The sequence below is a fragment of the Acanthopagrus latus genome, chromosome 2 (assembly GCF_904848185.1).
Source record: "Acanthopagrus latus isolate v.2019 chromosome 2, fAcaLat1.1, whole genome shotgun sequence".
In the NCBI taxonomy this organism is placed as follows: Eukaryota; Metazoa; Chordata; class Actinopteri; order Spariformes; family Sparidae; genus Acanthopagrus; species Acanthopagrus latus.
In genome coordinates, this window is record NC_051040.1 from 25,402,854 (window position 1) to 25,427,810 (window position 24,957).

At 43.0% G+C, this 24,957-nt stretch overlaps 1 protein-coding gene across 1 annotated transcript in view; it reads left to right on the forward strand.

The window, feature by feature from the left end:
- The window catches only part of LOC119013047 (calsyntenin-2-like), a 250,492-nt gene that overhangs the window by 146,399 nt on the left and 79,136 nt on the right, over window positions 1-24,957 (forward strand). Inside the window, exons 4-5 of the mRNA XM_037087394.1 lie at window positions 12,867-13,075; window positions 18,902-19,051. Coding sequence (XP_036943289.1) covers window positions 12,867-13,075; window positions 18,902-19,051 — 359 coding nt within the window. The remainder of the gene's footprint in view (window positions 1-12,866; window positions 13,076-18,901; window positions 19,052-24,957) is intronic.

A 24,957-nucleotide genomic window follows, 5' to 3' on the forward strand; every position in this document is an offset into this window, starting at 1 on the left:
CATGATCGTTTAAACTGATAAGTGGAAGACGAGCAGTTGGCTCCGTAGCGCTGTCTATGGCGTGTGTGGGTGCAAACTAAAGCAAGGGCAACTGAGGGTAGAAGGAGGGCTGGCTAGCAGTGGGTGTTTGGGGCTTAAGTCGGCACGAACAGCTTGTTCCAACGGAGGCCCGACCAGCTGCACGATAATTGTGTGTTGAAGACATTCCATCGCTGGTCCAACGAAAGACAATCTGGAGGTCCACTCAGTGGCACTTGACAAAAGGTTAATGCTCAGATACAAAGTTCTTTTGATTTGTCTCAAAGCAGCTCTGGCACAAGATTTATTTTAAAATCTCATTTTAACACAGAACTCTTCATATCTTGCCTTAAAGTTAAACTCTCCCTCCAGTCAAAAATGTGTTCCTCTTCTCGTTCCTATAGTTGAAAGTGTAAATTTTGCCTGTGCTCAGTGGATACCAGATTTTAAGAGGTGAGTCTGTAAGCATGGTTTGTGACATCAGAGCTAGCTTGGAAGCCAATCCTGGTCCAATACTCAACACACATGTGGATACTTGAAGACTTCAGGGCACAGATACTAAAAAAGGACTTTACTGTGAAGTAGGAGACATCTTGTGTCTTGCAGTTTAACTGGGGAAATGAAAAATACTTGCAGTTTCATATATTCTGGAATTTTAAACAACACTGTTTCCTAACTGCATGTGACGTGAGCAAGCCTCAGCAATAAAAACCAACTGGAATACGTTGTTTCCTATTTTTACTACAATAGCCTAAATAAGGTGCCAACTGGCTGATGGAAATCAACAGGTAGCTGAAAGTCTCTGCTAAGAAAACGTGGTTACACTTTATTTTACACGTCCATAAATAGTGGTAAGTAGGATGTAATTACCCAGCAACGTAATTGAAATGTCTTTGGTGAGCAGCACGTTTTCCATGTAAAACCTGCAGTGGCTCTCTGCTGACCTTCCACTGATCCTGCCATTTTAATTTCCTCCTAGCTACTGCCAAAATTCTGCAGGTCAGTAAATTAAAGTCCGTTCCTCAACCATTTACAATCTCACCAGTTCAGCAATCAACAATCAGACTCTAGGTGGAGACAAAGCAGCAATAATTACTTTAATTTAGAGGGCCTGGTTAAAGGAAGGGGAGAAAATAAATGGAAATTAAAATGGCACGTTCAGCTGAAGTTCAGCAGACGCCAGTCTGCAGTTTCCACCAAATGCATTAAAGAAATGACCATAACATTAAAAAGATATATATTTCTAAATAGAATATATTATAATATTTCTGAATAGTAATATTCAGTCAATTTTGATGTAATTATTTAGCAACCACCTACTTAACCTGAAGTTTGAAAGCCTGTAAAAGCAAGTGCCACTGAAAACACACCATCTCCAACTGCTGTTGGCTGTATTTTGTGACATGCCCACTCAAAAAACAATTAAATATCACAGTTTAGAATGTGTGTACAAATGTGCGAAGAATGGCTCACTTAGCAAACTCCGCCATCAGTCTCCAATCTGATTTCCAGCACGCAGCAGACAGCTACATGGTTTGTTCACGTGACGTAACAGATTCATTGTGGAAAGCAAGGGAGATGCTATTTTAAGGCTTTAATTCAGTTGTCAAAAAAAAAACCCCTGTGTGCCTGTATACATGTGTGGACAGGCTCTTTAAATATAAATCAGATTGCACTGACATCGTGTCTTCCAACTCTCTGGCCTCCCGCCTTCCACTTGGCCACAGCTTGGTCCCAGGTTGCTCCGAGGACCATCCACGTGTGCAGAGACACAGCGCAACGCCCACCTCCACCTCTGCCTCCGCAAGCGCCGACAGACTAGTTTAAAGAGGTCAAGTGATACAAACTATCTGTCACACTTGTTGGCTCTCTTGAGAGCAGCCTCTGTCTGCAGAAGTAGAAAAGTCTCTCAGATGACTACCTCTGTCCACCATACACCACATGTCTCATCTCCTCGCTGTCCTACAGCTCAACCGCCTCACCTCGGCACACAATGGAGCCGCGCACCCAAATCTATCATTTTTCCAGTTTATAGATGCTCCAGACACACACACCGACACGTACGTAATCCATAGTAAACCTGGTATTAAAGCGGCAGGGGTTCTGAAGCCTCGGTGAAAGTTTTGAATCAGTAGAGTGTAACCTCTATTCAGTGTATGTTGTTTGCTGTGCTATTACTAAGTGTGTGTGACTTTGTGTGGGCAAGGGAAAAAGGCTGATGGATTTGTGCAACTATTTCCATGCCGTTGCTCACACTCTATATCACTTTTAAGGACCCAGGCATCCTGTTATGTCACACTATTACTTTCTATCATCGCAACTCAGTGCTCCCGCTGCGACGCGGACCCAGTTTGGTCGGCGCAGACAGGCCGACGCTGGAGGGGAAGTGATTTTGGGGACACTTTTAAATGGCCTGTCCTTTCGCTGGCAACTCTCAAAGGAATGAAGCTGGCCTTTCACCGCACCGCTCGCTCGCTCCGATTTAGAGGGAAGCTAACAGGGACGAAGACGAATCTCCGCCTAAGGCTGTGCTCAAATTACACATGACACGTCAACAGCAGAGAAGGGAAGCAGTCAAGAAAATTAGCAGCTAAAGAGGACAGGGGAGAGGATCAGGAGTGACACGGGATGAGTTTAAACCTCACTCTATCCTCTATTCTCCCCTGTTCCCTCCACTCACCAATGGCTGCTGCCCTACTTCCCACTCCTATGGTTTTATTTTTTTTATTTATTTATTTTTTTTTTAATTCTTTATCCTGACTGGCTACAACTCAGCACACTCCTGTTGTCTGGCTCTGCCCTTCTTCCTGTCAGTCCTTCTGTCTCTGTTACAGACTCAAGTGTTTGAATATTTTGTCACACTGCCTCTGCACACACAAATGGAAAAAAAAGGAACTTAATATACCCATCGCCCTCCACTCTTGGTGACTTTGTGAGACACCGCAGCAACAGAGGGCTGACGTTAACGACTGCCTTTTTTTCTGAGTCAGAGCACAAATATAACTGATTTGCCAGTTCTGAATCACATTGCGTCTCTCTGCCCTCTGAGATATTGTGCTCCGCCGCATGTGGAGGCTTTAGTCACTTGTCAGCAGAGTGCAAAGCTCAAATGAATTCACCTTGAACTCCCTCAGACTTGTTCTGCTCAGGAAAACTTCAAATGGAACACAAAGTCATCTACAACACCATGGGGCTGACCTCTACCTTGTGATCAATTTGTGCTGAGCTATGAAGTGTCCTCAGTGTTTTTTTCATGAGTGGTCATAAATGTGGTCAGTCAATTTTGTGTTTCTCTATTGGTTTTAACAAAGTAGTGATTCTGCCGAGATATTAATGGAAAAAAAAAAAAAAAATCATCATAATTGGTGTCAAGTATTCCTGGTCTTCCTGAGAGGAGTAGTCTGGTGGGCAGATAATGAGTTTGCACAACCTTAGAAAAATCTCTCTGACGTCTGTGTACAGGCCACAATACTTGACTGTGAGATGCTGCTGAAATTTAGAGATCTGGAGGATTATGGGCACTTTCCAGTGCTCGATGCAAAGAGATCTGTGCACGCACACAGTCCTCAGTTAAATGTAAGTGTGAGTGTGAGTTGTTGATGCGACAGGTGATTGTGAAATGGCCGGGGCAGAGGGACCACATCCCTGTCCCTCACCGAAGAAGAGTGCCACTGTTAAATATGTTAAATAGGTCCTAGGACACCTGGCTCCTAAAGGGAATGGGAGATGAAACTCATACCCATGACTAATTCAGAGTCTCATTACAGCACATATGTGCCGTACACAGCACTCTGCGCCCAAATTATTGCCAGTTTAATTAACAAAAGGGGTTTGGACGTGCCCTAAAGACACCAGTGCTATGCGCTTTCAACCAAACGCTATAGACCTTCTAAACAGGGCCCTTACTTATATATTTACATGATTTTGTTGCTTTCCTCCCATTTTAATAAAAAACACAGATACACCAGTGGGTCAGTCAGCACAAACTTGTGTTCTGCAGCCAAATTCACAGAACTTTAGTTTAAATTCTAGAGGAGATAGATCGGACACACTGTATTCCTCAGAAATGATATTTTGTGGCAAGGTAGATTATTACCATTTGCTTCAATACATTACACAGACATATATGATATGATACCGACAAACAGAACAAGTCCTTTCAAATCTACATTTTCCTCTTGCAACAAGGGCAGCTCAGAAAATTTGATATGAATAATCATTAGGGTTAGGGTTAGAGATTCAAATCCACACTGAACAAAGCAAATCGCACACAGACGATTTAATTCCCTTGTGAAAATGTAAATATCTTATGAGGAAATTTTGAACGAAAGTGTCAGTCACTTGTGATTGTGCCTCGTTGTGTTTGCACTAATTATAATCTACACGTGTGACAAGCACACGTAACATGTGAAAAGGTAAATGTCACAGGTTAATTCACAACAATGTACAGTTCATATGTGACATTCATTTCTTTTCATATGTTAAAATTTTAGTTCACGTTTGAAATAATGATTTTTACTCGTGAAAAGGCCAATATCATGTGACATTTGTGTCGGGTTGGACATAAGAAAAAAAAAACACATACATGCAAACAAATACATGAAACATGAAACATGAAACATGAAACGGTTCATGTGGGGAATCCAACTTTCAGTTTAACTTGGCGCAAAATACCAGGTAAATTACTTCTTATAGGGCGGTCATAGGTATGAAAGCTTATGAACCACAGTTTTAGGGCAACATCATTAGCAAACGCATCGTAATATTTTCCCTTTGTCCTCAAAATCTGGAAAACTCACCATAGTTGGCCACGTGAGCCGAGCCTTTGGGATGGGTGCAGCTGAAAAACAACCATACAATCTCAGTAATTAGCACCTCAAGTCTAGAAGTTTCTGTACTGTTTGTACCCTTCCATTCCCAACACACCTTGCTTGTGAGCAACCTTCTACTGTTGCAGTGTGGTAATTAGGCATAAGGGACATCTCACTGCCTTCCAAAGCATGTCATATTCATAATCCTTCCCAGGACTCAACCTTAATAGCAACACATGTATTTAACACTGGCCCGGGGGTTAAGTGCCTTGAGGTTGTCAGAGGGGGTAATGCATTCACAACAGGGTCGGATGCCCCCGAGGTTGTTCTTTGTGTACAAATCTGTTTGTGTGTTTGCGACATAATGTAGATGTAATTCAGACACAGGTGTTTCCTCATGTCTGCACAGTCACACATTCACACACATGCCCGGTTTTTGGCAGCGCCGTAGTTATTAAAGTCATCATTAGTGAATCTTGGAGGCCTGTATGTCCTAACCTCCCCGCAGTTTGGAGAGGCTAATTATCTCACAGAACAGCCAGCTGAAGGACAGCCACACACACACACACACACACACACGCACACACACACACACACACACACCACCACGCTCACAAATCCCAAATGCTGAGTCAAACTCACACTGATATACCTAAATTTACATATAAATAAGACAAATACCGTAGCTTGGGAAAGATAGACTGATTTTGCATCTCATAACCAACTTGCACACGTGAATGCACACAAACACTCATACACAGACACCACCAGAAAAAAAACCACACTCAATATTAACAAAAAAAAAAAAACTCACTTTCTTATGAGTAAGAATAAGTAAGAAGTGGGCCAAAAGCTGTGCCTTGTTAGCATAAGCTGTCATGATAAATTCCTGCAGTGAGAAGACCTAGGGACTGCACACCGACGGTGCAGCCCTGTCAACGTGTCGGCGCTTTATTGTACCGAGAATCTTAACTTCACGCTTGTCACATTTGATGCTAATATGAGTGAAACCTCATTCTGTCAAAACCTGTTAGTTGAAGTGATTATTATTCCTGGCAAGAAAGAAAAAAAAACAAAAAAACATCTAGTGTAGAAATATGTTGTTTATCTTCAGCTAACATAATGTAATAAGAGAGTAAAGTCTGCGTGTTTCAATTATGAACATGCGCCTGCAGGAGCTGCACCATCTGTGCTTGTCTGCTTTAGTTATCAGACGAAAGAAAGTGACACCCATCCCAATCCGAGATTCCAACCACGATCAGGCGTCGCCACGCGTCGGCAAATGCTGAGATGTTTCCAGGCATTGATGAGCAAATAGACGTCCAGTTATTTAATCAAACACATATGCTCTTGTGGGGGGTGGGGGGGGAGGGGGACTACGTATACAGAGCACTCATGTGAGGAGGAGGGCCCACAAAGATACTTATATGAATAGCTGGGGATGTGCAAGTAAGGCTGTAGAGAATCTACTGGATCTAGAATTTTGTGCTATGCCCCTGATGCTCAAAGTTCAGTGGAGATTACAGCTTCAAATCCTTTGCTTCACTCCCTGTATATTTCTCTGCTCTGTGGCGTGATCGTCCAAGCCATCCATCAATCATTTGCCCCATATTATCTGGTGGAAGTAAGCCAAACATTGAAGTGCATCAAAAGCATTGTAAGCACCTTGTATTGAGATCACAGAGGCCCCCATGGAGGCCTGTGCTAGTGCCTCGGGGTGCAAGTCAATGTGGAAGTGAATTTCCTTGTATATTGATGAGATTACCATTCTGTGTTAGCCTGCGCACTTGATCCCATTGCCATAGTTAGGCTTGTTTATTTCCATTCTAGTCATACACAAGGAAATTGATGATTCAACCTCTCGGCTAATTCGTGACAAAGATTAATTGAGTCCTTTGCCTCGGTGTTGGGTGTGTGTGTGTGTGTGTGAGTGTGTGTGTGAGTGCACGGGAGGCATTCAATAATGACTCATTTTGAGTGGCTGTGTTTAGTTGAGTGTTGATAAATAATGAATGTGGATGAATATGTAATAAGCTGGGAACAATACTAACCTGGCATTAACATGCATCACCTGGCTTTAACATGCAGCTGGTATCTGATTGTCTCTGCATGATTGAGCTGGATCGAAATCACACCTGGCATTGAAATACGTCTCCGCTGCTCACAATGCACTTCATTTTCTCATGAGATATTTCAGTCTTTGAAAGGCAACTGCAGACATCTTCTTAGTCCTTTTTACTCGACAAGAGACATTGTGCTTTTCTTCTGTAAACAGTGTTTTTGACATTAATGGATTGGTACACAGTTTTTATTGAAGCAGGATGGGAAAGTGCGAGGGTGTGTAAGGCTTTATAAACAACTTAATTATGTTTCCATGACCTGTTTGTAATGGCCAATGAAAATCTAAAACCTCTCCTAGAGGTGCTACTTAATCTGGTTGGACAGAAAAGTTGACATTATCTGCAGTCTTTCTCTATTTACTTCTGAATTAATATATTCTGCTTATTTGCTTTTCAAAAACTGACTGATGATACAGTCAGTAATGTAAGTGAGACAGGCAATGAAAGCATTTAAATAACTGGGGCCATCTGGTAAAACAGAGATATGCAATTAGGTGTCATCTGCAAAAGGGTGATGTTTGACATGTTTACCAAGCGTTTCCCAAAGGGGAGCATTTATAGAGAAAACAGTCTGCAACAGACGATGTAATGCAGGCAAAATTAGCATTGGGCCAATTAAAATTAATCAGTTAATACTCCTACAAGAGGAGAGCCCTCCTCTTGATCTAGATTGGTCTGATGCTAGTCAGTTTTCAAAATCGTTGGCTCCTGGACATGGTTGCCATCCACAAATCCAAATGTTAGGTGCATAAGGTAGGGCTGGGCAATAAATTGGTAAAATCGATTAATTCAAGTTTGTGGTTTTGGACGATTAAAAAAAAAAAATTGATTTTCTCTTTGACTTGCGCCGCCACCGCTCAACATGGGCTCCCGTAGTTCATAGTGGGCTCCGCCCTCCCCCCACCTTGACTTTCCACAGAGAAACAAACACAACAACATGGCAGCAAGCCAAGAGCGTGTTCCTAAAAAGGCACAGTCTCGTTAGTAGATTGGCTCTGAAGCGTCAGAGCTCGAACAAACCACGGTCCGCTGCAAAGTTTGTTTAAAGACCGTTGCAACTAAAGGCAGCGGAATAAATAAATAAATACAATGTTTTTAATAGTGTCTTTGTCATTTGAAGTCTGCTATTAAGAACGAAAAAAATGGTTAAAATTGTAAATCGAGTTTTGTGTGAAAAAATCAGAGATTCAATTTTTAGGCCATATCGCCCAGCCCGAGCATAATGTTATTATTACTTACCATTTACATCACACATGGAATCTGCTCTAATGACTTTGTCGTTCCAGCCACACACACACCCAAAAGGAGTATTTTATGTTCAATTGAGAAAAGAACCTCTAGTTATTATGACTCTTGCACTTTGGAAGCACAGGGGGAACTACTGTGACAGTTTTATAGACCCATACAGTCTGCAGAGTGAGGAGGTCGGTGTCGTTGTCAATGTAGTGTTGTCTTTGACGACATGTACACTTCCGTTTTCTTGTTTCCTACTAACGTTGGCTTCTTTTTAAGGATAGTTTCACAAGTTCCAATTGTTTCTTAAAATAATTTTCACATGTGGACCCCCAGCTGTTGTTCTTAAACTAATGTAAATGTACGGTTTGGCAGCGAAGCACATGGAGCTATACTGCAGATTAGAGTCTCTGCTAGCAGTGACGACACTACAACACTATTTCGAATAATATATTCACACAGCTAATCATAGCATTACCTAACTAGTCTGACACATAACTTAAAACATGACCAACTATAAACAGTTCATACGATCGGTTACGTAGCTTAATGCTCCTTTGGTCAGTTTAGCATACATCTCAAAGATAATATATACAACATCAACTCTACATACAATGTATAGCATGAAGCATGCCTGATAAGTTAGGATGAAAGGTTAGATAAAAGCTGGCTTAAACACAAAACAAGATACATACCCACACACCCAAGTTACATACAGTAACTAACAGTTACGATCATCAACCCACACTGCAAACAGCAAACTCTTCAGAAACAGTGTTCAAGTGCCCATGAACACACAAGTAGCACACATATGACTTGAAACTTCCATCGTCATTGACACACACTCTAAGGAGAACCACAACAGATCGACCAGCTGGTGAATGAGCCCATGTGAGGGGAACAGTTCAGACCTTTTCCACGGAGTTCAACGGTGATGACATCACCGCTGCACTCAGCGACTGTTGCCATACGGCACTGGCGAAGGAACACAAGTGCGAAAGCAACTTAATTCCTTGTAACTGATTTGTGACAGTACTCATATTTGACAAAGTCACAGTAGGTTTAAAAGGCTTTTGTACACGGTGACAGCTGTCTTATATGAATGCGAGTTGTCAACATGTCAGATGTTGTACTTGCTTGGAAACGACTGCATCTTTGTCAGCGTTTGTTGAATCACTTCCTGTAATGACGGCTTTCAACTTAAAGTGGCACACAGCTTGATGCCCTCCGCTGTATTGTGTTACTGTTGTGCTCCGTAGTTACATGAAATAGCATGAAAACGAGAACTTTGTTTCAGTTGAAATGAATAATTGATGTCCTTAGTTGCTGATATTAAAGTTGTGCAGCTGTTTATCTCTATCCGCACTACCTATCTCAGTCGTACAGGCTGTTGTGTTTGGCTAACAGCTAGCCGGTCTACAACCTAGCGAACAATAAGCAGCAAAGTGACTAAGGGGTGCACAGTCCCTTTCACAAGACATTGAATCTTTTGATTCAGCAGAACTCTGACATGCAAGAGCCTTGATGTGTTGATCTGGTGACTATATACAATGCAACATACTAGTATTGGATAAAAGCTCTCAGTCACGTCATAGACTTCAGATCAAAATATCAATATTGATCTTCTGCCTCCACTCTTTGCACTTTAGCTGCATTTAAACCTGGAGTTGATTTACGCCACCATTCGACCGCAATTCCAGTGCAGGGTGAAAACAGGGTCGTACATTTCATTCCCTCGCTCTCTGGGGTGATGTTGTTTGTTTAACCTTTGCCTTTTTTTTCCAAGTAGCCCTCCCTGTGGCTCTTGTTTTTATCCACTTTGTCTAGTGGTGTTGTGATCATTCTCGCACCCATGGGGTCAGTTTACCCCTCGCCGTCTTTCTGTGTCACTCTGCCTCATTGCGGGCCCCCTGCTTATGAGCAGAGGCCTGTCACAGGGATGGATTTTGGCCATGGGCTCAGCCTGGCAATGTTCCAGTTGCATGGAAATCCACACAGACGCACGCACAGACACACCACCATCTGAGCCTGAGAGAGAGGCAGGCGTCTGTCTGAACCAGATGTGAGCCATCAGCAGAGAAACACACACTCACACTCACATTGAGTGTACGGATTCACAACTATTGCATTTAGTTATATATCTGGCATTTTTGTGCATGGATACATAATCACACACACTCACACACTCACAGCAGTCCCTCCTTACAAGTCCCAGAGGAGTGGAACATATGTTTGCTCCTGCACCACTGGGGAGTACAGCGAAGCAGGGGGGTAATGTTTATGAGAGAGCATCATTAATATGACAAAACAAGGCTGGCTGAGGGATTTACTGCACAAACTGGTGCTGCCATCATCTGTCAGCGTTTCTTATCACCTTCTTCACTGCTGTTAGCAGCGCCGGTAACAGCCCACAAATCCTAAAGGCCAGTCATTACTCATTGTCACATATTATGTGTATTATATGCAGTGCTGGGCATGTTACTTTTAAAAAGTAATTAGTCAAAGTTACTAGTTACTTCACCCAAAAAGCAAATGAGTTAGTTACTGATTTACTCCATTCTAGAAGTAACCTGTTACCAGGGAAAGTAACTATTGCGCATTAGAAAATGATATGGAAACTTTCTGTGTCATCAGACACACAGTTTAGTTGTCATTTAAGCATGCTTCATACATATACCATGAAAAATGATACACACTGTTCAGTTATTGATTATTGATTTATACATCTGACTGATAAAAAGAGGAACTAGTAATTAGCAATGTAGAATTAATGTTATTTCATTTACAGGGTCATCACTGGATGCCACCTCTTTGTACTGTATTTGGCTATTTGAAGCCTCAAAGTATGTATAGTATTCTTTTTTTCATCTCAAGTTCCTTTACTTGTTCATTCCATATACTGTATGATGGATGCTCAGGTGTCATCCAACGAGGGGCTAATTTAAATGGGAAATACTCAAATTTAGAACAAATCGTGCTTGTCTGATAAACTATTTAACTGTGTAGAGAAACTGAAAAACAAACGCTCTCCCAGTGTTTGTGTGCCGGTGAATGACAGCGATAAGGCAGCGAGGGAATCCGCACTGCCTGGGCTCGGCCTCCCCGCTGTCTTTCTCTTTGTTGTCCGGTCCCCATCTCCAGCAGAGCTTATGATGGGGAGATATTTACAGCTTCTTTTAACGGGATAATTTCACTGTCATTACCATACCCGCCAGCTAATCCTATAAACCATGTACTTATCTTTGCCTCTCTGTCTCTTAAAGCAAATCATTTCTTTGTGTTTGCCATTTGAGGCTTAAAACTGTATTATTCTGTCCCGTCGTCATCCATCATTGACTGTCCGTCAAGGAATCGAAGGATTGATCGTGCAATCTGTTGCCTTCTGGCTGCTGGAGGGTATTGATGAAGATTTTTAAAGTGATTAATGGTGAGGGTTTTTTTTTTTTTTTTTTCATCATGTGTGACTTAACATGAATTACTGCTGATAGATCACTTACAGAATGATTAATTACTGCAGTTTAGGGCATTTGGAGAGCTGCAGATAGTTTGCATGAGTTTGATAGATATATAAATCCAGGGGAATGTTTTGCCAGAGCAACACAATCAAAGCAGTCCATGCGGTCAGGTCAGGCAGTGTATTACATAAAGCGCAGTGTGACTGTTGGTTAGCAAACTAATTTGTCACCGGTACTGAACTTTGCCCCTAGCCATCCAAGCTGAACTCATTGCTGCAGCAATAGTAAAAGATACCCGAATCCTTCAAATGTACTTTCAAGAAAGGCACCCGGTCTAGTGCCAGGGCCAGGGACGGTTACACTCCTACCCCTTGTGTGGACATCAAAAACATATTGACTCATAATCCATTTGAGGGTCCAATGACACTGCTACTTTGTTTTCCTCTCTCCCATTTTATATTCTTCAATCTTCAATACACAATGGTGTATTGAAAATGAAGACAACAAACCTTGATTGATTTTTCTTTTTTTTCATGCCAGCTGCAGAGTAGTGCTTTTAGGTTAATGCATTATTAATTCAATTCATTAATGTGCATGCAGTGGTGATTTTTATTGGGTATTTTGAAATGTCTTCAAAGGCTTACTTCAGTGATTCAATATTGAACTTGAGGTTTCAGGGACTCATGAGAGACTCATTTAAAAAGAAATTAATGATCAAAATTCACCGATCAAAGGCAAAAATATATATGATTCTTGGTCCCTATCCTCCTCCAAGTTTGTTATGCTGGATGTCTTTTAAATCTTATGGACAAATCCACCAATTTTACACATTAAAATGTGTTTTCATTTGATAATTAAGGTAAAGCGAGGTGTCTGCAGAGAGCGCAACATATTAAATATAGATAGCACCCACTGTTACGTTTGGTTTAAAAGGTGAGGACACAAATGGGGAAAGACACAGAAGGGAAAAGGGATTGGGAACTGACTGAAGTGAACTGAAAAATCCAAAAGCCAGGAGTTACACTACCAGCACATCATCTTTATCCTGTGCACTGAAACAGTTGAAATGGGGGTTTCTAAAATGCTGCGCCTGTTTTTTTATCATTTGTTAGAGATCTTCCTATGTAAAGTCCAACCTAACAGATTAAATGTCCTTAAAGCAGTCACGATCTGTGCATTTGAAACAGTATTCCATTCTAAACTTCATTTTCCACCCCTACTCTCCGCAGGGCCGTGGTGCACATTCAAGTCAACGATGTGAATGAGTTCGCCCCAGTGTTCCGGGAGCCCCAGTACAGAGCCGCGGTGACCGAGGGCAAGATCTACGATAGCATCCTGCAGGTGGAGGCCACAGACCAGGACTGCTCCCCACAATACAGCCAGATCTGTAACTACCAGATCACCACCACCAGCACGCCCTTCGCTATCGATCGCAACGGTGAGTAGACGTGAGGAAAAGATATGTGCGCAGCGTCTGCAGGGATTCGGGGTTTGGTGTCAACAGTACTCGCTACAAAGAAGTGCCATCAACAGTGTGTCACATTCAGTGTATTTCATGTTTTATTTTGTGCTCCCTCAACCCGCCTCCTCTGCAGCGCTTCTGCTTCACTTGTTTCAGTGATATTCCACCTGTCCATGAGCATCTTCCAAATCAGGTTTGAAGTTTTTTTGCTCCGCTTCTTATTCAAAAGAGATGTAAGAACACATTTCTGTCACAACACAGTGGCACTTGTGATCTGAAAAAAAAAAAAAAAACAATACATGCGCACACATGCACTTAACAGCCTCAGGAGATACAAGCACATACAGTCGAACTACACATACTAGCGTGCAATCCGGTAGCCAAACTTAATACTCTGACAGATGTCCGTCCCCGGGGTAAACTGTGTTCCTTGCTCTTTCCAAGGACAAAGTCAAGCTTTGCCCAGAGAGCCATCAGTCTCCACAAATCAGATCACACAAGTCTGTGCGCACACAAACATGAAAAAAAACACACGCTGACAAAGACGAATGCTAAGAAAAGTCTGTAGGCGCTCACACACTTACTTGACTTACTTGAGTTTCCACTCTGTGGGTGTGTGTTTGCCTGTGTCGTGTCCATGTTCATGTCCTCTTGTGACCTTCCTGGCCTCCCTGGTCTCATGGAGGACACACTTAACTCAGCCTTTATTGTTATCACATTCATATTTCTGAACAGTCCACAGTTGTCTATGTCCCTTTTTTGTCTCAACGCTCTTGTTGGGTAACTTACACAAAGTCAAGTAGGATCCTTGAGGGCACACTTTACATTTCAACATCTTGATTTTAACCACTGCTGGACAAGCTATTGAAATTCAAATGGCTTTTCTGCCTCTTCAAAAATCCTGCTCCATTTTTCCTTGTTTTTTTTTTTCTTTTCTTTTCTTTTTTTTTAGGAAACATACTGTAGGTGCAAGGGAGATTACTGTTTAGGCTTTAGTTGCTGCTGACAGCCGAGCATCGCCCGCTGCCGAGGTGTTGCAATAGAAAGGTTGAATGGACTAGGTAAGGGCCACACTGCTCCATGAATGATACGGAGGGGGCACTGGAGTCGGAGCGCTCGCTCTTCTCTCCGTCTCTTCAAGGGGTCTCGCTCAGCCATTGACCGCTGTGGAAAAAAGGCTTTGAGAGCCCTTGAACTCAAAACTATCTGAGGGAGAGACCAAGAAGATGGAGGGAGGAAGGGAGGGGTTGGCTTTGAGAGCAAGACCAAGTGCAGTGAGAGGTTCAGGGAGAGCTAAAAAGCAAAAAAAAAAAAAAAAAACGTAGCAGGGATAAACTGAACATACAAAATACAATCTTAATCCTGTGTGCCATTTAGCTCCAGTGTTGTCTTAAAAATGGAGCCCAATCATTATATGGTATCGGTCAGCTGATATTACCACAGATATATCAGTAACAGAGTGACTGTTGTCTGATAAGCGCCGTTATGTGCACTTTTTTAATGGACATACTGCAGAAAAAAGATAGTCGCTTAACTTATTATTATGAAATTGTCAGGGAGGTTTATTTGTTCAGTTCATTAATGTCATTTAAGACAATAATGTTTATTGTTGAACTGTAAAAATATCATTGTCACAACCATTTGCATTTTAGGGATCATTGTAAAACGTGTTATCTATTTATTTTTTTTCTCCTGAATATCAGTATTGGCACCAGCCCCAAATATAAAGTCAGACTCTATAAAGTACTGTACTATAAACAATAAAGTTTAAAAGACAGTGTCAAGGAGTCTGGCAGGTCTTTTCATTATGCATCCACATTCACTATTCTGCTGCAGTAAATGTTCCTTAGCCCCCAAAACGTGTAGTTCAGTCAGGAGAGACTAGACTAAAAGAGGGGAAAAAAGAGAGAGGGAGAATTCGAAGTAAAAATTACATGAGTTGTGAACAGACCCTGGCACGAAGTAGGTCACTTCACCCAGAGCAGGGACTCCGTTGGTGGTGATGAGGAGTGGGTCTCCATGTTGGCACGTCTTCACATCAGGGAGAGGTCTGATCGGAGGGTTTGATCAGAGGTTGCCGCGCATCCATGCTTGTGAAATGTTACCGGTGCTGAAATGACAGCAGAGACAGACAACACTTTTAGTGACTGACGGGTTCCAAGTGATTGGCTTAAAGAGCCTGGCGGATTGTGATTGGAGAGTGAGCTGGTGGAGTCTAGCGACAGCGGGAGGTAAGGCTTTTCACTTAAAGGGTGTGTGTAAAGAAGCAGTCCCAACACTGTTATCACTCCACTATTTCGGTTATAGACCATTTGCTAAAAAGCCCAGTGCCAAGTTGTCTAAGGAAATTACTTAGCCTTTTAACAATACTTATACTAGTCTACTAGATTAGTGCATAGTAAAGCAGCTGTAAAAAAAGACCAGACGAGCTGTCTGCATTAGGTAAAACTGGACAGTTATTATAAATGGACGATAGAGGAAACTCACAAGGTGGATGCAAACATGGTTCGCCTGTGTGTGTTTGTGTGTGTTTACGCACATTTGATGAGGAGGTAAATAGAGGCAGTGATGTGGAGGGTAAAGTAGTCATTTGCTAGCCGGCCTCACTAGCCAGCAGTCACAGCATGCACAGCCTGCTGACACGGATAAGTTGACGTAGTAATTGAAAGGAGTGGGGGGATATGAACCTCCGTCATGCCGAACGGTGTGCGAGTGTGTGAGTGTGCATCCAGGCTCGTGAGGAGAAGAAACGGAGAGGGCAGCGCGACAAATGAGCCAGCAAACACTCAAATGGGATGAGGCTGCAAAACCAGTGAGACAGTGATGTGCATTCAAAGGGAATGGGAGGGTAGGAAAGGTGAGAACAAGGAGGGAGGGAATTCTCAGCAAGCCGCGGGGGAGACGGAGGACGTCCCCATATGAATTACACCTAATCCCCCCACTCAAGCACTCATATTTAAATGTACCACATGATCAACATTCAGCTCCCTCTGCACCCCTCTGCTCACCATACACAAATCCAAGAAGCACGCGGGCTGCAGCACAAGTCGCAGGAGCTCATTCCAGCGTCGTTTCAACTCGCAGTCAATGAGGGCTAATAGTGTCTCTCCTTCCAATGCTCTTTACTCCCAGAATATACACTCTCAGTCAGGATGTGCCCTCCCTGCCCAGGCCTGGGTGTGTGTATGGAATTGTCATCTGTCTGCAGTGCAAGAGTCATCAAATATTAACAGACACATTAGGGGCACGGGTGCTCCCTTCATGCACTCTGCTCATGAGAAAAAAAAGGAAGGCAGCTCGGTAAATGGGTCGTGGTTACCGACCAGGCAGGAGGATGAATGTGGTCTGGATGCTGATTGTGCTGTAGAGACGAGCGGCTTATTCATTTCTTCGAAGGTGCTGTGTGCAGCATTACATTACAAAATTGCTGCTACATTAATGTTTATACATTGTTATATAGCTGGCAGGCTATTATATAACACCAAGCAGAATTTAGTGGGCGATCTGTCGCTTGGGTTCATAATATAATAATAATAATAATAATAATAATAATAATAATAATAATAATAATAATAATAATAATAATAATAATAATAATAATAATAATAATATTAAAGCCTTGCAACATGGATTTGGCAGCAATGAATCACGACATTTACTTTGACCTTCACTTACCTACACAAGAAGAAGAATCATGGCTTTTGATTCTAGCAGCCCCACAGACAAATGGTGACGACAGTGAAACGTAGTAAACTGAAACCAGACTACAGAGTGGCTTCTGTCCTCAGGCTAGAGAGACTCAATTCATTGTCACTGTAAAAAAAAATTGTTGCAATTTCTGAGACCTGATTGAATGGAAAGAGCCAGGCTTCTCACTGCTGGTTGTGTCTGCTGATGTAGCTCATAAAGAGGCATCGGGGCAAAGCCGAGATGGTTTCATAACCAGTTCAGAGTTTCATGCAGCAGTAGTTTATACGCAGGACTTGTTTTAGGTGCCCAGTTTTCTATCTGAGGAAGAACATAATATCCTGTCTTCAGAATAGTCCCCAGATTTGGCAAGTTTGACACAGAATGCACTTTGTCAAACTTTCTACAGTTTAGGTATCAAAAGTGATGCAACAGAGCCAGCTTGTAAATAAACCGGCAACTGAATTCCCCAGAGTGCAACTCAACCAGTGACACGTAAAGCAACATTATGTAACTATGACGCTCATTCAGGTGAAGTCACTTGGGGCAACTGATCAGATTTAACACAGCTTCCTCTACAGCGGGGCCACAAAAGGTACCATGCTCTGGTATGATGCAGGCTGGCACATTGGTAAACCTGCGAAGGGTAGTTCAGCAACTGAGCATTGCACTTCTGTTAAATTTCAGGACATGCAGGAGACAGCTTCGAAAACAAATGGTCAATTTTGACTTTACTTTTGATTTCCCTATTATGGGTCGAGCTCCAAGAAACAAAAAATCCTACACTCCCCATAATGCAACTCCACGCTGCTGACAGCCATGGAGCGATTATCTGCTACCTTCAAATAAATAACATCAGGGAGGTAACGGGAGGACAGGTCCCAGTATGGTCTTTGCATCAGGATCAGACAGGAGTTTAATGGAAACGCAGTCTTAATTTTTGTGAAACATTAGCGCTAATCAAACCACTAGTGAGAGATAGAGGCTACCTGTCATCCAGGCCTTGATCTCATTTGTTACAGTGATTACATTAAGGCATCACGGTTAATTTGACAATGATATATAATGATGCTTTAAAATTAAAATTAAATACCATTTACGCAAACACACACACACACACAAACACACACTGTGTATGTGCAGACACGCGGGCAGTACACAGGCAGTCGGTGTTATCTAATAAGTCATAAATGCCATAAAGACGCACAAGGCTCTGCAGCAGCCGCTCAGTTGAGGTGGACCGCTGTTACTCACTGTCCTCAAGGCAGTTTGAAGTGTACACCTAACTTTCCTACTTTCTGCTGTTTATGTTCTAAACTACACCGAAGTCGTAGAAGTCAGCAAACAGAGGAGAAGTACGTCTTTAGTCATCAGACTGAAGGAAAAGCTAAACTGAAAATATACATTTGAAAGGCGAGCGTAGCGGCGGATATGGGAACATATCTGTCACACATGGCTCGCAACTAAAATAAAATAAAACTCATTTAGCTATAAAAGCTCACACAGCCTTTTTATGACTCCATAAAGTCGGTCTGCAAAACTCTGACGACTGAGGAACTCAGGACTATTTCCCAGTTACAAGCATGAGTTTGTGCTATTTATTACAGAATAAAATGTTTCACAAAAACATTGTGCTTTACACATTTTATAATGACTCTCAGATCACCTCATTTATCCCACTGTACATCAAGTTTTTATGAAGAAACTTCTGAGGTAACGGCCTCACACTCCAGATGGAGGAAAAGAGGACTTTAAACTCAACACTGCGTCAAATGGCAAACAGCATCATGTAGATGTTCACAGGGCCTGTTTGACTAGTGACCTGTCACTGTCAGCGAATGAGAAATGAAATGATGAATCGCATGGACAGATTAGCTCGATGAGAGAGACTGATTGGTTATGGCAACAAATATGCTTGCCAGAGAATTCAGACATTTGGCTTGTCAACAAGACTCCGGCATCAAACCCAGTCCGCAGCTGATCAAACGACTGGGTAACTCTACATATAGTGCCAATTTCACTGGGTCATTTATCTACGGCCATGGACTCTGATGTATTTATCTCAGTCATTTTTGACTTTGACATCTAGGTACTCTCTTCTTCCCCCTGCGCCAGGTAACATCCGCAACACGGAGAAGCTGAGCTACGACCGCCAGCAGCAGTACGAGATCCAGGTGACGGCGTGGGACTGCGGCCAGAAGAGAGCCCTGCACAGCGTCCCCGTCCGCATTGACGTCAAGCCTGTGTGCAAACCTGGCTGGCAAGGTGGGCCCTCAGCTTTTAAGATATGTGTGCAGAGATTCCGGGCAGGTCTGGCTGCGCAGTGTTTGCACACCCGGAAAGCGCAGATGCGAGTGTTTGCGTGCGATTACTAAAGTTTGTGCAGTATGTGTGCGGGCATGCCAGCCCGGCTGTATCGTACAGTACACGTGCACGGTGATGGGACTGTGTGTCTTTGCCCACAGAAGCACTGGTGTGATTATTTGCATGTCATTACAGCCTGAATGTGTGGTACTTGATGTAGAATGCATTTTTTTCTCCCAGTCTCCCGAGTCCCACCTCTCTCTCGACCTACCTTCTATATTTCTCCATCTCTCTGTCTTTTTTTTTTTTTTAACTCTGTTTTGCTTTCCTGACCCTCTTCCTCTCCCCATTCCTCCCCGAGGAATTGGCCTGTCAAGTATAGCCGGCGTGATCAACGGCACCTTACTAAAAGCACCATGACACAGCCAGCCCAGCTTTTAGCGCATCAGAAAGCAGTCGAGGCAGCCCTAACAAGGCCCACGGTAATGTGAAGGCAAGTGTCTACGGTTAGCGCTACAACAAGAACACAAGCGGCGCGCTCGAGATAACCACACGCGCAATTTACACTTGTCAGAGAGGGGCAGCCACACGTGATGAGGGACAAACAGACACAGCGGGCGGCTTCACATGTCGCCATGTGCAATCTGTGCTGCTCTGTCATTAACAAGGTGATTCGTGTGCTGGATTTCTTTGGAGTCCGGCCATTTATCGTCCCGCGAGACGTGATGTTAGCGGGCTGGTGATAAACAGCGGTAAACGAGGACCCTGGCAGCAGCTCGGTGGCAGCTCCTGAACCCTGCAAAAAAAAAAAAAAAAAAAACAAAAAAAAACTGTCAAGTTGTTTGGCTCATATTCCGTCGCACAATTTGTGTTTTTCTCAAAACAAGGAGCAACACGTGCTCGTGGATTTGGATGAATTTACACGTTTCTGAACTGATTCAGAAATTCTCCGGCACAAGGTCAAGATCCGAAAACAAGATGGAAAAATAAGAAATCTGTTTGTTTTGAATCAAGACAATAAATGATTAAAGGAACGTCCTCAAACATTTCTGTCTCATCTTAATAATTTCTTAAGATGTGCGCTTTTTCTGAAGTGCAGTAACAAATGAGTTTTAGAATCAGAGGAGTTCAGGTCATTAATCATACAATGAAAAAGAAATAATGAAAGAAAAAAGGAGAAAGTTTTACTCTTTGTTCTCAGTTCAATACTGGCTCCATGTAAGTAGTACAAAGTCACTTGGCAGCAAGCTGTGTGGTGGTGTTTGGTGTAGTGTGTGTGTGTGTGTGTGTGTGTGTGTGTGTGTGTGTGTGTGTGTGTGTGGGGGGGGGGGGGGGGGGTTGTGTTTATGTGTGTGCTTAATGCCAACAGGCAAAGTTACAAACAAGGATGTACAATGAAAAACATTCAGAAGCTGCAGACACGGGATCGAAAGCTACACATGAAAGACATTTACATCCTCCGTTTTCTCACATCAGACACAGACAAACTTTGGAGATGCACACATACGTCATACCCAGCTGCTGCGGGAATATGAACAAGTTCAACGCCTGCACACAGCACACGTGCATTCGCACACAAACGGGCCGAACAGAGTGACATTAACACCCTCTCCAGGCTCTCAGCGATAATCCCGCCTTTGAAGCCTGTTTGCAATATTTTTTTTTTTGTGAGCGCATTTTTCAAATTAGGATTTTCAGCACTCGATTATGGTGAGGAGACGCACACACAAACACACACGAGCGCAGATACACTCTCCCTTGATGAAAGGGCAGTCGTCCCTGTGAGCGTTGTTTGGCAGCAGAGATGAAGGGAGGGATGGAGAGGGAGAAGTAAATGCCATGGCCACAGATCAGGGGATATTTAATAGGGCTAGTGGTTGTTGTATTAAAGGCAGCCTACTGTGGGAATGTCAGAGACGCACACACACACACAAACACACACACACACGCACACACACACACACACACACACCAACACACACAAACACAAACACACACGAAATGCACTTCTTTCTGGTATAAAGAAAAAAAAAAACACACTAATCTGTCTGTTCAACTTAGCTATGGCTCTGGACAGCAGGGCTCAGATGTGTCTCTTGTGACCAATCACACGCCCTCACTCAGAACGAGCTTGTTCACACACACACACACACACACACACAGTGCAAGTCTTCACTACATTCGGCTGTCATTACCGGTCACACTGGTTTCTCTCCGCCTCTGTCTGCGTACTGTGGACATTCAGCCGACACTCGGTGGAGTCAGGTCTCGCTATGTGAGGTCAAGGCTCCTCACACAAAGCTGAGTGGACTGAAGTGGGGCAGAGACAGGTGAGGCGAAGACAACTGCAGCTGATGATCGCTCACTGCCTTACGTCTCCTTACATCTGTCTCTGTTTTGTTCTTTACGATGCAGCGTGAATTGGGAGGTAGCGGAGACGCTGGCTATGCTGGAGAACTTTTCAATTTCATGTGTGGCTCCGAAGAAACGGCTGTTTTTTTTTTTCACATCAGCTATGTGTTTTGTTTTGTTTTTCTCTGCGAAACAGCCAGGTTCAGGTGAGAGTAAGGCTTTGTTGTTACCTGGGAGGGGGAGAGAGAGCCGGGTGAGAACGCTGACAGATCGAGTAGAACCAAGCGCCAACCTCCGGCTCTTACAACTGAGGCCCGTGCAGAGGTACCAGAACACTGCAGGTCTTTGAATGGTCACTTGAGGCTGGCTCCAAAAGCGACAAATCCCCACAACAGCCTGTGTTAGAACGCCAAACTTTACAGCAGAAATAAACATGTTTGCAGCCTGGAAGAAAAACAGTTTGGTCCCCATACCTACAGTAATTAATCAACTGTACGGGGGTGACTTTTTGTACAACTCACTTGTTAATTTAAATGATATTAAGGCTTAAAGTTGTGCATAATTAGGGTTATGGCTGCCTCGAGCGGCTGCTCACCTTCACCTCAATTAATTGCCTTGGACAAACTTGAAGTCTTTATTTGTAGTTAGTTTAACTCAAAGACAGAAGTGGAGGGACAGAGGCCGGCATTTTGGATTTTTGAGCAACTCTGTTAACGAGCGCTCACTGACAATACAGAAGTAGAGGAGAGTACGGAGTTTCAAACTTCTGGAATTATCTCCATCCTCTGCCATAACAAGCCACCGAGGTGCCAAAATCCACCATAAGCTACTGTAACTCTCTCATTTGACTGCTGCATGGAGGAGAAATGTACATTAAATGCTACTTTACTCCATGAAAGTACGGAAAGGAGATGGGAAAAGAAAATGCGCTGCAGAATAACAGAAAAACTAGCGCCTGGCGAGTGTAACTTGGCTCAGATTGAACACAATAACACACTATCTGTGCCAGTTGTTGCTCACTGTCCTGCAGCTAATGTAAATAGTATTCTGGCTGTTTGGGGCAAATCAACCCACGGTCAAACTCATGAGTTATGTGTCGCAAAATTAAATTATCTTTATGTGTGAACACAGATAGCTTGTTAGTGTTAGGTGGAGCGTGGGTAAAGCTGAAGCGAGCCAAGACAGCTATTTGCCAATTTTTGTTATCAAATTAATTGTCAAAACAAAGAGGCAGAAAAGAATAGAAAGGGAGCAAGAACAGGCGACACAGTATGAGAAAGTGGACAGATACCATTTTTGGCCTGCCGCACTGGCCCCTCAACTCGGGAGTGCACCCATCGATGTGTAGGTATATGCATCACATGCTTGTATTTCCATTTACATTTAGGGCATTCAGCAGATGCTTTTGTCCAAAGCGACTTACAATAAGTACATTTGTCACAAGAAAGAAACCACTGATAAAGTAAAAAATAAAAATAAATGTAATGTGTGTAATGGAACTGTTCTATATGTATGTTCATTCACAGACAGTCAACAGTTAAGAAAAAAGGAAATGTATAGCCAGCTAGCTGCAGAGCATCTTTCTTTAACTCTGAATCCCCTCCTCACCGCTGTCACCTTGAAGGCTACCACCGGTCCGATGGCATTTTCATGTAGTTTCCATGGAAAACAAAAAAAAATACCCGGGTTTGGGGAAAATAGAATAGAGAACAACGAGGAGAAAGGCAGAAAACAGAAAACTATGTTCTTTTTTTTTCCCTGATAGTCCAACATAATTAAAAACTTTTCAAACTATTATGGCCCATCTCCTATCTGGTCTCCTCATCTCCCTCCCTCCTGCCGTCCACAGAGAAACACATAAACACACACACACACACAAGAAAACTAATAATGGACTGAGTAGACAGAAGGGGAGATAAGTGACAGGCCGCTGTGCAGCCTCCTCTCTTCATTTGATAGGATGGTTATCAGTTTCATTTGGTGTTGTACAGTTTGTCTCTAACACCGCAATGGACAGTTTGACAGAAAGCTTTATGTGGTCTATCTTACAGACCCGGGGCCTGAGACGAGCAGTCTGAGAGGACAAACAGCACTGGAAAACTAAATATTTGTTTCTCGTTTTTCTTGTTTCCCCTTGTGAGTTTGAATGTACAGCCATGCTGCGCCACCTTTTAAATCCACATTGCCTTAATTTAATTAACCTCTAAGCCTTAAGCACAGGTTCGCTGAAATGAAACAAATAAACTGTTCTGAATCAGGGAACAACATGGCATTATTGTAGTCATCGTTTTGAATTTGTACATACAGCCACTCATGTCAGACTGTCATCCGGGCCCTGCCAACCTGCCAAGCATAAAAATGTAGCATTCTCAATAAGAAAGGGAGGAAGCTCGGAGTAGAGTTTATATACCAACAGATGAAATGTTGTGAAATGCACTGTCAGCTGCTTTTGTTCAGCACTGTCCCTTCACTGTTAGACAAAAAGACACTATGTTGTGCACACAAGAGGGTTTGAGGTTGATATCTTCGAAAATGTGCCCAAAATTTCCAGTCCAATTCCAACACACCTCTCACCCCTACCGCTTAGCAGTCTGTTTTGCACATGAAGACGACTCGGCAGCTTAAAGTTGAACTGAGATGTAAAAGTCATCATGGAAAGAAAAAAAAAAAAATCTCAATCTCAAAAAAGCCTCAATAGGCAGATGAAATTATCTGCCTATTAACTGCCTTTATCCGACCACTCCGGTGCCTCTCGTCTGACCCGTTCGGCGGAAAAGTTGCATGGAAACACACTGCCTCGACAGCTGTCAGTTACACAGTAGATGAGACACAAGATGCAGTAGCTCTCCTTAACATCGGGTGGCGCTAGTCTCCTGCCAGTAATCTAAAACATGAAAACAGGAAATGACGGAAAGGAGCGCATAAAAAAACAAAGTGCACACAGTATTCTGCCCCTCCCACACACCATGTTGATTTGCTAGCACACCGCCAATCAGAATGGTCATACAGCTAGCACACAACCAATCAGAGTATCCAATGGCTCAGACGGCCAACAGCCAACCTTCTCAGACTTTGCAAGTTGAATCGGAGCAAACACTGTCCACACGGTTGTTCCTGAACTGGTCCGAGTCTCCCCAAACGCCTCACACGGCCAACGGTTGGCCCAGTATGTTTCAGGCTTTAGGCACGATGTTGCTTTGAGCTTCATGCTAATAACGGTATGCTAAAATGCGTACAATGACATCGCTAACAGGCAGATGTTTAGCAGGAATGATGTAGGCCATGTTGAACATATTAAGTCTAACAATATCCATCGCCCAAAAACTAATCTGCCTTTAATGTTGAATTTTTTGGATTTTCATTTTAAAATTTTATTTTATTTTCCTTTGCAACTTTACAAGGACACAAATATCAAACCACTGCTGAGGCGCTTGTGTTGATCAGGAGCCCAATGACCCGTCCAGTTTCTGCTATGAGAAAGATGTACTCAACATCCCATTAAACCTCAGCGTGAG